Here is a 16,011-nt window from a genome sequence, read left to right as displayed (position 1 = left end):
TATGATCATCATGGTGAAACACCGCAATAATTAAATGTTAAGAGACTTGTGTCATTTTTTATCCATATTTGAAAGACCAAAATACCATTTGAACAAAACACTTTGACAATCTCTGATTGGCTAATCAATCATCAAGTCGGTGTGACAGCGACAGCAAGTAATTAAAAAAAATTATTATGTGTGATTTAATAATATCTTAACCCTTATAGTTAAAAGATTTGTGGCTTACATTTAACACGTAGAAATTTTGTAAGTAAAACAAAAATGTTGAAACACCAATTATCAAATTATGAAGGACTCACCTACGAGAGTTAAGAATATAATAAAAAGGGTTAGTCCCTCACAACGTAACGAATTAAAGTTTAATCTTTATTAGAAGAAATGCTCACATTAATGTACAATGTCGTGTCTTAAATATAATTGTTTCTAATAGCAAAATACCTATGAGCAATTGAAAAAAAAATTATAAATGACTTAGATGTTGCGAAACTTAATATATAAATGCTAGAGGCGACCATTTCAACTTCAATTATTGCTAAATTGTTGGACCATTTCGTATGGGGACCATCTTGGTTGACTCATTAGGGGGCTACCTTTATTCTCACGGCCTATAAAGATTTGAGAGTACACAGTTGAAGAAACTGCGAGAGATTGAAGAAAAGTAAGAAAGTATACTTAAGAATGGGATTTTCAGTGAGAGAACAAGTGTGGTGGGTGGTGGCTGTTATCATAATATTAGGGTTTAATGATGGAAGTAAGGCGTGTTTGGTAGAAGAGAGAGAAGCTCTTCTCAAACTGAAAGAAGCCTTCAATCATCCAAACAGCTCGTCTCTCCCTTCTTGAAAAAACCTTACCAGTTCTGATTGTTGTAGCTGGGAGGGAATCAGCTGTGACAACTCCACTCAGAGAGTGACAAGCCTTCTTCTGGACTATGTAAGAGCTCAAGAGTTTGAAGACATCAACTGGTCATTGAATGCTTCTTATTTTCTCCCTTTTCACCACCTTCAAGTATTGGACTTGTCTGGAAATTACTTGTCAGGTCTCTCTCTTCTCTCCTCTGGGGCAATTTTATGGCTTATGATTATGATTTTATGACTCACGTACATATTTATAACACAGACGCAAAAAGTGTCACGCAAACACTGCTATTTTTAAGCGTCTAAATAGTTCATGAGACATAGCTTATCCCAAATCTCACCAGTTTTGATATATAATGAAATAAAAGGGGCAAAAGGTAACTTCAAAGTAATGCTTTTAGGGTTCAACCTGTGACTTCATGCTACACCTATTGGATGACGGATATTAATTATATGAATTTTTTTATGAAATTTTTTACCTACTATAACATTACGATTAACTGATGATATTTTTGTGTTGTTGGATCAGGGTTATTTGGCGAACTTAAACTGGACAACTTGCAAACTTTGTATCTGGAAGATAATAAGCTCACGGAAATGCCGTTCTTTGGTGCTTAATTTTAATTTTCGAACTTATTTTAGATGCCGTTTTTTGTTACTTCACTCCTCAATATTGGTTCTTGTTTTTTGAAAAATCAATTGAAGTTTGGTTTTAGAAATCGTTGAGAATATGGAAAGTTGAAAAAGATGACGTTTTCACTTAACATATATGATGGAAACATGACTGGAGAAAAAAAATAAAGATTAGTAAATCATTTAGCAATTAACTTGATTAAAAATTTTGACATCTATATATAAATAAGTAATAGCAGCACCAGCGGTAAGGAAAGAATAGACGTTTTTTTTTTCGTTTGTTTGGCCAAAAGGAAAGAATAGACTTTAAACAAGGAATGTAATGGAAAAGAATATATGGCATGGAAGAAAGAAAAGAAAATACATAAAACTTACACATGCATTTGTTTACTTCTTTATTATTGTATGATTCTTTTTGAATATTTCCATTTCATATTTGACAGATAATGTTTCTCATTCCCGCAATTTGAAGACTTCGAAATTGTCTTTGAATTCCTCAGAGGCTGGTCTTTCAGAATCTCATACATCTCTTACATTTCTAACCTCTTTGCGGATCTTGTCACTTTATAACAATAGCCTTTCAGGCTCATTGCCACAGCAAGGTATTATATTTATAGCATTTTCAGTAAAATTCATTTATTACGCGAGTATACCACCGCTAAGATTAGATTAAACTGAGAGAGAATTTATCCAGCCATGTTTTTCAAATCAACTTTTAAATTTAAAATTGGTTGAAAAATACAAGTCTATTGACCGGTCAATGATGGCCAATGATCGGTTAACTCCAGTCAGCACCAGTCTAATAATGGGGGAGTTCAAGGGCATTGGTGTCATTTTATATGGTAAATTAATTACAATCAAGTCCCTTAAGATCTTAGTGTATTTTTAAAAATTCGTAAATTTATTTGTAAATAAATTTCTCATAATTATTTATAATTTTCCCAAATTTGAGATCAATACATGCATCAAAATAAAAATTTCGCCTTACATCTTTACAAGCATCTTACCATACTCCATCTTTACCATCTAAATTAGCCCTGAGTAACTCTATGCAGTCTTCATTTATTTATACCTTGGAGTTACATTTTCTGGGATTTAAATGTATCTGATTAATTTGTTCATACATCACTCACTTTCAGGCTTGCAGTCGAGGTTTTTGTAACTTAAATATTAATCTGAATGCATTTATTAAGTTGAATTTGCACCTAAATTAGTTAATCCATACAATCTTAAAAAGGCCGATTACTTAATATCAAAGTTAAGCTATCGCTTAAGTGTTGTTTTTTATTTGTTTGAAAACCATTAATTAAAGACTCGTATATAGAGTAAATGAATTAAAAATATATATATATATGTTGCAGGAGGCTTATGCAATCTGAAGAATCTGAAAATGTTGTCTCTTGGCCGCAATAAGTTTAAGGGACTCCTTCCTTCGTGCCTCAGTAATTTGACTTCTCTTCGTACAATTGATCTTCAATACAATGGTTTTGAAGGAAGCTTCCCTTCCTCACTCTTTCATTCTCTAAAGTCACTGAGATTCATCTCTTTGGAGGAAACTCTTTCACTGGCACAGCATCGTTTTCTCTGTTTGCCAACCACTCAAACCTTCAACTCTTCTCGATCTCATGTTCTAATAACCCCAATCTCAAGCTTGAAACTGAAAATCCCCAATTTCTCCCATCTTTCCAATTAAAGATTTTCAGGATTGTCAAATGCACTATGAATGAAGCAAGCAATCACAGAACTATACCCTCTTTTCTTCATCATCAATATGACTTGAGAGTTCTAGAACTTGCCCGTTTAAATATTTCAGGAAGCTTCCCACACTGGCTTTTTACAAACAACACCAAATTAAATTCTCTGAGTTTCAATTACAACTGCTTGACTGGTCCTTTTGAGCTCAACCACACCTCAAGATTACTTGATATGCAACATTTTGAAGTTTCTGCTAACCCTATTAATGATGAAATTCCTCCTCATATTGGCACAGTTTTCCCCAACTTGCTTTCTTTGAACATGTCTTCGAGTTCATTACAGGGTGGATTTCCAGCTTCACTTGGTGACATGAGGCAATTGAACTCGCTAGACTTGTCCAATAACAATTTGTCCGGATATTTTCCCCAAGAATTTGGTAAGGGTATCAATGACTTGAGGTTTCTAAAGTTGTCAAACAACAATTTAACCGGTCCATGTTTACCAATAGGTTCAAATTTCACGCATTTGTTGTCCGTTGATCTAAGCAACAACAGATTTAAAGGAAAAGTACCAAATGGAATTATTAATAGTTCCGAATTAAGAATGTTGGATTTAAGTGCCAACCAATTATATGGTGAAATGCCTAGCTGGATTGGAAACTTTAAGCATTTGGGTTTGCTCATTTTGTCCCAAAATTCTTTGGCAGGTCTAATACCAGAAAGTTTTTGCAATTTAGTTGAGCTGAAATACCTAGACCTTTCACAAAATAGATTCAATGGCACTTTGCCAAGCTGTCTAAATATGCCATCACTGAGGTACTTACATCTACGGGGCAATTATTTTTTGGGTCCCGTACCTTTTGTTTTAGCCAAATCTCCCTTGCTGTTAACTTTGGATTTGACAATGAATAGATTTTCTTGTCAAATTCCGAGGTGGTTAAAGTCAATGTCAAACTTAAGGGTCCTCCTCCTAAAGGGAAACGAGCTTGAAGGTTCCATTCCTTTAGATGTGTGTAACCTTAAGAACATAAGCATATTGGATCTATCACAAAACAAGCTTTCTGGAGGTATACCATATTGTTTGGATAACATCACATTTAGAAGGACGGATGCAATGAGTGGGACCACCATAGGAAAATATTTTGTTCCCTGGACTACAAAAGGCCCAATATTTGTCTTTAATTATACAAGTGGTGAGCTTGACCAAAGAGAAAGCATAAGGAATTTTACATGGTATGAGGAACAAGAAGTGAACTTCATGTCAAAAAGCAGGTATGAATCTTATGAGGGAAATGTGTTGGAGTTAATGTCAGGCCTAGATCTCTCAGATAATCAATTGACAGGTGAAATCCCGTTACAAATTGGATACTTGAACACTGTCCATGCCTTAAATTTGTCAAACAACTATTTGACCGGGTCTATTCCTGAAACGTTTTCTGACCTTAATCAAATAGAAAGTTTAGACCTTTCATACAACAAATTAATGGGACATATTCCTCCCCAACTAACACAGTTGTACTCATTGTCTGCCTTTTCTGTGGCTCACAATAATCTATCCGGTAGGGTGCCTGACTGGAAAAACCAATTTTCAACTTTTGATCCAACTTGTTATGAAGGTAACCCTTTTCTTTGTGGCCCACCTCTGCAGCATAATTGTTCATCCATTGATAAACTAGTAGGGAGACACATCCATCCATTTCATTCCAAAGAAGATGACTTCCGAGAAGTTTTCTTATGGAGTTTTGGAGGAGCATTTGTGGTCTTTTTTCTTGGTGTCATTATCTTTTTATATTTCAACTCTTACTTCTACATTTACAAGTGAATGGAAAAAGAATGAGAAAGTTGTTTGCATGGATCATAGAAGTAATGAAAAAAAAGAGCCTTTAGTTCATGAGATTATGATCGTGCAATTTGTATTGACTATAAAAATGCAATAAGGAAATATATCCTTCAAGACTTCCATGACACAAATGGAAATTATACTAAAATATTAAGCCTATTTTTAGTCCTAGCTACTTTATGCTGTAATACAATTTCACAGATATGTAATGTAGCTATTGATTTTATGATGAAAGGTCCTGTAAAGAAAGAACTTAATTGTATCAAGAAACTTTTGTGGCCACTAATTCTTTGAGTTTAATTGAACCGTCAAGATATGTTAGCGGTGACGAATAATTTAGGGTATGCACTGACTTTAATCTATTTACAACAATACCCAAAAAAAGGTTAAAAAAACACAAAAATGGATATTCTTTTACTATTCATATATATCTAAAGGCCAACATGACTGAAAAAGCATAGATGCATACATACATACATACATAGAGAGAGTGAGAGAGATTTTATACTTCATATATAGGGTTAAAGTGCATTTTTATCTTTGTACTGTTTTTTGAGGAGCGTTGGGCATCTCCTATACAAACAAGGAGGCAATTTTTTTTTTTCTAATGTCACGCTCCAAAAATAGAGGATGACTAGCAAGGGATGTGAATTGTATCACACATCCCTTAAGCCTTAAATTGAGAATTTTTTTCAATTTTCAAAACATAATTAGGTTTATATAATGAAATTACGACATTCTTAATAGTATTTGCTATAATGAAAGTTTCAATGTTTTTATAAAAATTTTGACAAAACCTCCCTTATAGATTGAATCTCTCAAAATCTCCATAACAGAAAATATTACTATATGTAATCAACAGTTTAGAACTACATTCCCTAGTAATAAATAGTCAACATTAAAAAAATAAAATCAAGATCCTATCTATAGTTAACGTGGAGCACCTAAAATATAATCTCAAAATAAAATACATCATTTAATTTTTACATCAAAAGAAAAGGAACTTCCAAAGATAAATATTACCCAGCTTAGTTGTAAGTCCCTTAATGATCGACAAGAGATCTAGTGTCAACTAGTGCATCTGAGATTAAAATATTTTCTAGTGAATAGCATCCCCAATAAGATAAACTTAACAAATCTATAAATCATAAACATAACCATAAATTGAGAGTGAACTGAAATTGCTTTATTCTATCATGCTTGAAGAAAACAAATTACTCATATGTAAATCAAAGTAATGCATTTACTAACTAAAAGCAATGAAATTTTAGAAACCCAAGTTAATAGAAATTTAAAATTTAAGAACTTAACAGGACAAATAACAAATGTGGATACATGGTCCACAAGAGTAAAATAACCAAACACGACTATGTCATAAAAAAAAGTGGACACATAGTCTATGAGAATAAGTAACCAAACGCAGCCTGAGCTATGAAACAAACATGCACACACAATCTACAAGGGTTAACCAAACACAGCTCAAGGCCACGAAAACCAAATACGGGCACGAAGCCCACAAATGACAAACATGAGGAAAAAAATTCATGAAACAAACTAACTAATTATTAACCACAGCGCGCCATGGGCTAATGGAATTGTCGTTAGTAGCAGTGTTTTGGATAGAGTCCTCTTAAAAATCACGTTTCAAAGATGTGATTGAAATACTTATTTTTGAAATCAAATTTTCATTCTCAATATCAAACTCACATGAATTGTTTCAAATATATAAAACTTGCCAAATTGATAGATCATAGTAAATGTACAAACTTGCATTAATTGCGTAACCAAAAAATTTCAAAATTTAATAAACAAAGGTGCTTTCATCAATATTAGAGATATGTTTCTTGAGGAAAAAGAAATGCACATATCATAATATAATTATCCTTCATCATTGTTCCAAAATTTCTAAAACTAACATAATTCATACAAATAAAATATTTTAATAAAATATTATTAATAAATAATTAAATGGAATGCTATTCACTTACTCATTGAAGTCTCAAATTCTCAAAATATTCTTTTTTCAATTTCTATCAGGATTTTCTTCTTCCACATACCCTATAAAGACATGAGTAAATAAAATTTAATAAATTTTCTTTAATTTATAAAGCCTTCTACTCTTAATACAATTCCAATCAACCATTATCATTTAAATTGCAGAACCAAAATTCATGTTTTAAAGTTAGTTTAAGTTTTATCATTCATATCACTAATCTTCTCCAATTTGCTTCTATCAAAACAATCCACTTATTTGAGGAAAAATTTTCTCTTAAGCTTTGCACCAAACACCTTAGGTGCCTTATTTCTACCCATTCAATTCAAAACATCCAACAATTTACTAATAACCTTACAATTCCTAAGAATTTTAATGGTTACATATAAATTAATAATTAAATTCTTTTGCAATCTGAAGTTAATTCATAGATCCATAATTTCTGTGCTTGCATACTTCTCACAAAGACCAATTAAATTTCAAAAATTCAAAATCAAGCCAACTCTCTTACTAGGAATTTTATCAAACACTATATGAGCATAAACTATCAAGCTAATATTAGCATTTTCCTCCTATATTTTAGCTTCCCTAAAATCTTACAATATCACTAATTCAATCATTTTCAATTACAAGCTCAATTCCATACTATCAACTCCTTCCTTATATAACCACAAATTTCAATTTAAAAATCAAACTTCCTCTTCGTATACATCCATGTATTTTTTTATATAGCAGTAACAACACACACTAAAAATTTTATAATTTCAACCATTAGAATACCTATACACGAAGTTAGCAAAATGAAGGGTGCAAAACTTCAAACATGAATCAGCAACAATAAAGAAGAGTTAGAGAAGAAAGCTGATTGAAAATGAAGAAGAAGTACTCACACACCAACAGCGGCATCTGCAATGATGCACAAATAGAGGGGTTGCAAGATTAAAATTTTTTGACCATCCTCAACCTCCAGCAACAACGACAGTAGACTAGAAGCTCAGTAATTCACATTAAACATGAGCTGGAGTGGGGGAGAATAGAGGGATCTTGGCAAATGCACAACGACGATGAACAAACTCCAGCACCTATTAATGGTGGACAGATAAAGCTATGGTGGTCATTCACACCGGCCCCAAGGATAGCTAAAATGGAAGAGAAGACAGTGAAGGTATAGAAAAGGAAGAAGAAAACAAAAACCACAACTTAACAAATTAGTGGTGGACAGAGCTGTGGCAGACGCTATGAATGGAGAGGAAGAGGTAAAGGTATAGAGGAAGAATGATTGATTGATCAGATCTGAGCTTCTATCTCTCTCTCTCTCTCAAGTTTTCTGGAGAAAAAATGAACGAAGAGGAGGAAGATTTTTTTTAATTATTAGATGATGAGGAGGGCAATTTTGTATTTTCAAAAAGTAAAAAAATAATAAAACTCTCCTTGGTGTTAGCCAAATTCAAACTTGGAACCCATTAGAAAAGTATTTGTATAGCTACCACTAGATCAACTTCTCCTCTTGTTACATTTGTCTAAAAATTAATATATCTACAATTAAAACACCAACTTATATTTTTTAATTTTTAATTTTTTTAATTCTTGGGTTATTACACCTAAACTATTTTTAGAAGAGCAAAAATTCCCCTATTAATGATCCATTAATGGAGGCAGATTTTTGGTCTTATGGAAAATGGTTTAGGGGAAAAAATGCCTCCACTTGCTAGTACAGGTGCCTAATGCTCTTCCAAAGAAAGTACAAGAGGAAATGGACTTTAACTCTTTGAACTATGCAAGTGACAATGAAATCTCATAAAATGTCATGATTATTCTCAAGCCTCCAGGAACCTTTTAGACATTAATGATTTTTTGTGAAATAATTAAAATATCCCTTGTTTAAAATTAAAAAAATAAATATTACATATTACTTTAGTTTAAGCAATAACTACTTTTTCTGGCAATGACTAGAATGGAACAACTAGTTACAACTTTTCTTGTGTAAATTTTTAATTCATTGAAGTCCAAGTGTTGTATACATAAAAGTGAAACATGGATTCGTTGCCACAAGATGAGAGAAAAGAGGCAAGGTAGTTAAATTCACCTTCCACCACTTAAAGAGTGAAATTTGACGTGGATGAAAGATCATAAAATGCATTTGAAAGCAAGAGAAATTGATGATTGGAAAGAAAATTGAGTTGCAGCGAACTTCCTTTATCTCTTTGGATCATGAAGAAGAAGCTTTAATGATACAAAATTTTAAAGAAGCAATGATTTAACTTGTTATTAGGTCAAAAGTCAAAATGAAATTTTCCTACCCTCAAAATAGAGCCTCAAGTAGAGACTTATCATCATGCAATGACCAAACAGCCTTTGCAGAATTCTACTTGGGAATATTTTATGGTTCACATTAATGAAAAAATGATCAATTTTTGCTTAGGTGTCAGCTAAACCATTAACGTTTGAGAGATCTGATAGATTGGTCACTGTTGCACCTACTAAAATGACATTATGGGTATTTTTACCTTTTTACTCACTTTAAGCTACTGGATGCCCCTAACTGATGATTTTGTTGGTATTTTTGCCCTTATTTTAGTCCACACCAATGAAAAAATTGGTCAACATTTATTTAGGTGTCAGCTAAATGGTCAACGTTTGAGAAATTTAATGGATTGGTAACTCTTGCACCAATCTAGGTAACATTATGAATATTATTGTCTTTTTTCATATTTTAAGTTATTGGATACTCTTGGTCGATGATTTTGTAGGTATTTTTGTCTCTTTCCCCTATTCTAAATATATACAATTATTTAATTATTTACCCACTATACATATGTATGTATGTATGTATTTATGTATATGTCATTTTTATTAATTATTATTATTATTTTTATTAGGAATTAAATCCTATACTTTATCTATTTTCTAAATTTCGAGTCCTTAATAAATATCCAATAATTTTATGCGCATAAAAATTTCCTTCCTATGCCTCAAAGTTACCTATAATTAATTTATTATCTAGTGATTGGAAATTTAAGATGTTATACTAAATGAGGGTAGAACGTCACTCATTTATATTAGTGATTAAACTTATATTTTGATTAAAATTATAATATTTTTAATTTTCATTATTTTAAAAATCTTATTTGTAACTTTTGGAGTCTTAAATGTAATTTTCCCATTCACTAATTGTCAAAATGACAATCTATTAACGAAGCAGTAACATTCCATCAATGTTAATACTTAAGGTTGACATTATGCCACCCTTTTTAGAGTGATCAATTGAACTTAACCCTTAACTTTATGGGTTTGAATATTTAGTTGTTTATGGTAGATCTTTGGCAAATTTTTCTATTAATTTCTCCACTACTGTAAGATATGTTGAGCCATCATTTTTATGTGTTGCTAAGTTGTGTAATTTATAAATGGATTCTCTTATGTGAGATTCACTTTTTTGTTTTGCACAAAACGTCTCTTTTACTTCTATTATAATTTAAATGCATTCTAGAGAATCAAATTTGTGCCTACAGAGAAGATTGAAATTGCATGCCCAAGGCAAAAGTGCATGTTGTTTTTGCTCTTTTATTGTGATGGCCAGTACTAAAAGAAAATAACTGATAGAAAGCTTATTTAAATAACACACAAACAAGATATATCATCTACAAATGCGCGCGTACTCTCTCTCTCTCTCTCTCTCTCATTTACTCACCAGTCACAACAAGTCAAGAAGAAGAGTGAGTGAGTAGTGAAATTCACCTAATATGTGAATTCACCTAATTTATGTTTCAACCCACACAATGGTGTCTTGAAAAATGAAGTGGCATATAGGAACACTCCCTGGTTTCACTTTTAACATTTGGAAGGCCAAATGTTTTGGATTCCACTGTGACGTCTCTCTATGACATATACTTACAGCTTTCATTCTGCTTCCATTAGCCCCCTTCAACGACACCATATAGGTGACTGTGTTCTCTATTTTGTGACAGTAGAACACAGCATACACATAATTAAGCTTGTGGCACACTGCTGCTTTCGTCTCTGCTCCCACCTTCTTCACTCCATGCGTTATTGTGTACTCTTGCTTTTTCGTTTCCTTCACCACTTCTGTAGACAAAGCTTCCACGTGTCTTCCACGCTTGGAAGCGATAAAATCAACCATGGATTCCAATGAAGTGGCACAATACTTGTCCTCTCCTTTAATCCCTGACTCCTCACAAAGTTTAATTGTATTATGCATAACCTCAGCTTTTACTGTCCCGGGCTTCACAACGAATTTGTTCAATATCTCAGCCATCTATTAGTAAAGAATTACAGATACATAAATTATCTATTTTTCCTCTCTTAGTTTCTGAATATCAATGTTCACAGACATGGTAGAATGATTCTAACACTACGTACTTTGCTTGAAGTAAAGGGAATGAATTTCATGACTTCTCGAGGCAGGAAAGGTGCTTGATTGGAGGTTTGCGTGAAGAACAAGTTCATTCTGTGACCAGCCTTCAAGTCCTTCTCTAAGAAGAAGAGAGCTATGTTGTCGTTATCGTGTAGTTTGTTCCCATTGTTCTTATAACAATATATCTTCTAGTCTGTATTCAGTCTGTGGACGGTGGTGCCATAACCTGACTTTATTGCCAGCATTAACTATCAGCACTTAAATCAAAATGGATTTGGATTTAATAAGTTGCACAAATTCACTCATTCAATGAGTATTTTACATGGCATGATAACAACAGTTTGATTCAACAACAACAACAACAACAACAAGCCTTTATCCCACTAGGTGGGGTCGGCTACATGGATTGCAAGACGCCATTGTGCTCTATCATTTATCAAGCTTTTAGGAATATTATTAATTAAGAGATCGCGTTCAACAACTTTCAAGAGTGTTCTCTTAGGCCTTCCTCTACCTCTCTTAATTGGACTCAAAGTTATATGTTCCACTCTTCTCACTGGTTCCTCCCTTGGTCTTCTTTGTACATGCCCAAACCATCTCAACTGATTTTCTACCATTTTTTCCTCAATAGGTGCCACCCTCACTTTTTCGCGTACGTGCTCATTTCGAATTTTATTTTTACGTGTATGTGCGCACATCCATCGTAACATTTTCATCTCTGCTACTCTAACTTTATGCTCTTGCTGTCCCGTTAGAGCCCAGCATTCACTACTATATAACATTGTCGGTTTGATAGCAGTGCGATAAAACTTTCCTTTAAGTTTATTAGGCACCTTACGGTCACAAATAACTCCTTTAGCTTTTCTCCAATTAAACCACCCAGCTTGAATTTTATGTGAAATATCTCCACTGATTTCGCCATCATTTTGAATAATGGCTCCCAAATATCTAAACTTTTCCACTTGAGGTATAATTTGATCTCCCAATTTCACTTCCAAATTATTGTCGAATAGTCCTTTACCAAATTTACAATATAAATATTCCGTCTTACTTCTACTCAGACGAAAACCTTTCGACTCTAATGTCCTCCTCCATAACTCAAGTTTGCAATTAACCTCTTCTCTTGTCTCTGCTATAAGAACTATATCATCCGTGAAGAGCATACATTTCGGGATTTCCTCTTGAATATGTTCTGTCAAAACATTTAAAATCAAGTTGAACAAATAAGGACTCAGAGATGATCCTTGATGTAGTCCAATCTTTATAGGAAAATCCTTTGTTTGACCATTAGACGTTCTTATATTAGTTTTTACCCCCTTATACATATCTTGTATGGCTTTAATATAAGCAATCCGTACTTCCTTTAATATAAGCTCTAACAGTTTGATTCAATATAAAAAAAAAAGCAACAGAGGTAATATTAGAGATAAATAAATCAATGAAGTCCTTAAGCTGTAGTTACCTGAGTGCCAATTTGCCAGTTTAATTGGTGGTCAGGTCAGGTTTTTCATTCATGGCTGAAAAGAAGCATGCTGTGTTTGTCATATGAGTTTCAAAATTTGCATGAACAAGGTGCCTACAAACGTTAAAAATACTAACCAGTTGGATGGAGGAGATCTCTGATGGATTTAGGCATGGGAGTAGTGGGAAGCATGGACTTCCAATAAAGTTCAGAAGGTAATAAGGTTTCATGCGCAGCATCCAGCACAACCTGCATTTTCATATATAAAATGTAAATTAAATACTCATTCACTAGGAAAAATATAAAAAAAGAAAAAGTGAAAACAAGAAAGGAAGTCGAAGCTCACCATGTAAAAAGCAATGATGGGAAGGAGTGAAAACTTCATTGCTGGAGGAGCTCCTTTCTGAAGCTAAACTAATGTGTCGATGATGATACAGACAAAAACAAGAGGAATTATACAGAGGGAGAAGGCCAGGCATCTTTTTCTTGTAGAGATATGGGATCGGCTTTGGGCCCCAAATATCTTTTGGATATTTCATGTGAGTGGATTTGGGGCAGATTCAGCAAACACTACCGAAAAAAAAAATAGAGAGAGAGAGAGAATGACCGACAAAAACGATACAAGTAGGCATATGATTTAGGACCACAAGATAGAGTAATTACTGCAAAGCAAGCTATTCAAAATCAGATTGGTTATTGAATTGATTAAAAGACTGATTTAAGAGCTAATGATGTAACCAGGGTCAAGCCGGTTATTAATTTATTTAATATATTGTAACTATCATACTTTTTATTTGAAATAAAAAATTAAAAATAATAACAATAATAAAAATATATTCTAAATTTGTTGAAACTAAAGTTAAATAAAGAAAAATACAATCATCAATTCTTATAATTTTATTGAATTTTGTTTTTAATCTTTATAGTTTTTTCAATTTTTTTCAATCTCTATAGTTTCAGCAAGTTTGGGTGACATTTGTTCCTTTGGTCATTGAAAAAACGGGGGACAAAAAGCTATAAGATTTAAATGCAAAATCCAAGAAAACTATGTAAGCCAATGAATGTGTTTTTCCATTAAATAAAAAAATGTGAAAGAATGAGAGAAGATTTAATAAGGATATTTTACTTGTTAAAAGCTTTATTTTACAAGTTAATTATCTTATATTACTCGTTTCGCTACAACATATTGAAATAAGGATATTTTAATCATTTTCTTTTATAATTTATTTCAATTCAAGCCCAGCATACTGTAGTGAAATTTTATGTTGTGTTAGATTTGATTTGAGAATATGTCACATCCAATCAATTTCCTTAGGTATATTCTCCCTATTTAATTTTATTAAAATAAAAAATAAAAATGAAAACAATAAATAAAAGCACACTACATGTTAAATACTTAAAACAAAACTTGAGAAAAGTTTTTGTTTGTGCAGATTATAACATTGCTTATGACAAAACCAATCCAAGAGAGCAAAGAATAAGATAAGACTTAGTTTTATAGGTTTAATTTTATGTTCTATTCTAATTGTTAAAAACTAGTTAAATAAGAGAACTTGCATTTGCATATCGTGGTAAAACATTTTTAAAGATAAATCTTATACACGCTCATTGTTTTGAAAATAAAAAAAATTGTGCATTTCATGATTTTAATCTAATCCTCATGAGTTCTAGTGAGAACACGTGTCATGCAGAGCGAATTTCTTAGATTGCTCTTTGATATTGCATCTCATACTCACAAGTATTGGAGGTATCCTCATAAGTTTTTGAGTTACAAAATGCCTTTGATTCTATGATGCTCAAACACGCAAGTTTTAGTTTGAGACATGTGAGTACTAGAGTGGTATATAAAGGAGCTTAGTTTTGATTACTTAGAACATGAGAGTTTCAATAGTGATAGGTGAGTTTCAGTGTGCCAATGTTAATCAAGGTTATGGACCTCTCATCCTCGCAAGGACAAGATATCATCATCATGAGTATGTGTTCAGCTATTACAACTTGAGTCTTTGTTCCTACTCATCATCATGACTTCTAGAGGAATTCTCACAAGTTCCAACTTATCACTCAAGTCTACCTAAGTTTGAGCCTTGAACATCTAAGCTAAGAAGTAACATTTGCATCCTATTGTCAATATGTAATATAGGGAACTCAATTAGTATTAATTTTCTTATAGTGTACTTTTGTGTAATATTTTGGATATTTTTTGTAGTTTTTGATGTCCTTCATGACAATTTTTGAGTCAATTAATAATCAAAATTAAGTTTTTTTGAACGTCAGGATTTCGAATGCACCATTTACAAATGTTAAATGAGAAATTACACCACATGTAAGTTTAAAGCTTATAATTGTATTCTTAAAGGCAATGTTTTGAAAACCGGACTAACCAATAAACTAGAAAAGCTAGTGGTTTATAGTTTACATGGTCTAACCTGTTAGACCAAACAGTTAAGATGGTGATACAATAATTAAATAAAAATATTATATATAATATTTAGTATATATACATGTATATACATTTAATTAATAATAAAAAGTCAGGTCATTGGATATTAGACTCTACGTCTTTAACCTTTATCATTTTCCATGAATGTCAGAAGGAGACGTGCAAGAATAAAAAAAAAAGTGAGAAGGTCATGATTTTCAAAAGTTTTAAACTTTCCCCGATCTTTACCCTTCATCTTGTCCGGAAAGAGTCCTCATTTTAGCGAAGTATGTTTCTTCCTCTCTTGTAATGTCCGACTTTTCCATTTCCGATGACAAGCTTTCGTCATTTCTTCAATATTTATCAGTAAGTTGTTTCTTCTTTAATACATAAAAAATCTTCCTCCTCTCCCTTCTTATCTCTGCCCTTTTCTCTTTCTCATCGAAGCTCCCTCTTCTCTTCTCTCACTAGAAAAAAATCTCACCATCAGGTCCGGGTTATAGTCCAATAGCAGTTTTCCGGTCTATTCTCAGCTCAATATGGTCCAATTCGATTCGATCACAACAATGGTTTTTTTTTTTTTTTAAGAGAACTGAGCCGTTGCTGTGGCTGGTCGGCAGTTGGACCCTCCGATCCGGTTTAATTTTCAAAACACTGGTTAAGGCGCAAAAACCTTCAACCCAATTTAAGATATTCACTAAAAAATATTAAAACAAACGAGTGGATGAGGTTATGCTG

The 16,011-nt window shown here is 32.7% G+C and overlaps 2 protein-coding genes across 7 annotated transcripts; one reads left to right on the top strand and one right to left on the bottom strand.

Annotated features, from left to right (window-relative positions):
- Positions 1-661: 661 nt before the first annotated feature.
- LOC129318163 (receptor like protein 21-like) lies at positions 662-5,199 on the top strand. 2 transcript variants are annotated; one of them, XM_054962781.1, is made up of 4 exons: positions 662-1,039; positions 1,387-1,467; positions 1,934-2,092; positions 2,852-5,199. In XM_054962781.1, the coding sequence occupies exon 4, from the start codon at positions 3,210-3,212 to the stop codon at positions 5,004-5,006; it is 1,797 nt and encodes a 598-aa protein (XP_054818756.1). In that variant the 5' UTR covers positions 662-1,039; positions 1,387-1,467; positions 1,934-2,092; positions 2,852-3,209; the 3' UTR covers positions 5,007-5,199. Both variants share the same exon structure in this region, with proteins under 2 accessions (XP_054818756.1, XP_054818757.1).
- Positions 5,200-6,064: 865 nt separating this feature from the next.
- LOC129318164 (BURP domain protein RD22-like) lies at positions 6,065-14,169 on the bottom strand. 5 transcript variants are annotated; one of them, XM_054962784.1, is made up of 5 exons: positions 13,201-13,393; positions 12,992-13,103; positions 12,855-12,909; positions 11,398-11,649; positions 10,735-11,293 (listed from the first exon to the last, which is right to left on the bottom strand). In XM_054962784.1, exons 4-5 carry the CDS (start codon positions 11,482-11,484, stop codon positions 10,778-10,780), a joined length of 603 nt encoding a protein of 200 aa, XP_054818759.1. In that variant the 5' UTR covers positions 11,485-11,649; positions 12,855-12,909; positions 12,992-13,103; positions 13,201-13,393; the 3' UTR covers positions 10,735-10,777. The 5 variants fall into 5 exon arrangements, 3 of the variants coding, with proteins under 3 accessions (XP_054818759.1, XP_054818758.1, XP_054818760.1); XM_054962783.1 differs by having other exon boundaries at positions 11,398-11,622; XM_054962785.1 differs by having other exon boundaries at positions 11,398-11,618.
- Between the last annotated feature and the right edge of the window lie 1,842 nt (positions 14,170-16,011).

Source organism: Prosopis cineraria, unplaced genomic scaffold, assembly GCF_029017545.1.
Source record: "Prosopis cineraria cultivar Desert tree isolate PC_DT_omini unplaced genomic scaffold, ASM2901754v1 PC8, whole genome shotgun sequence".
Taxonomy (NCBI): Eukaryota; Viridiplantae; Streptophyta; class Magnoliopsida; order Fabales; family Fabaceae; genus Prosopis; species Prosopis cineraria.
The sequence above is the reverse complement of the archived record's forward strand: the minus strand, read 5'-3'. Positions and strand labels throughout refer to the sequence as shown.

Coding starts and splice junctions, on each gene's coding strand:
- LOC129318163 (XM_054962781.1), top strand. CDS start 3,210: ATGAATGAAGCAAGCAATCACAGAACTATACCCTCTTTTCTTCATCAT.
- LOC129318164 (XM_054962784.1), bottom strand. CDS start 11,484: ATGAACTTGTTCTTCACGCAAACCTCCAATCAAGCACCTTTCCTGCCT. Junction 11,294..11,397: donor TTCCCTTTACTTCAAGCAAA/GTACGTAGTGTT, acceptor CTTTACTAATAG/ATGGCTGAGATATTGAACAA.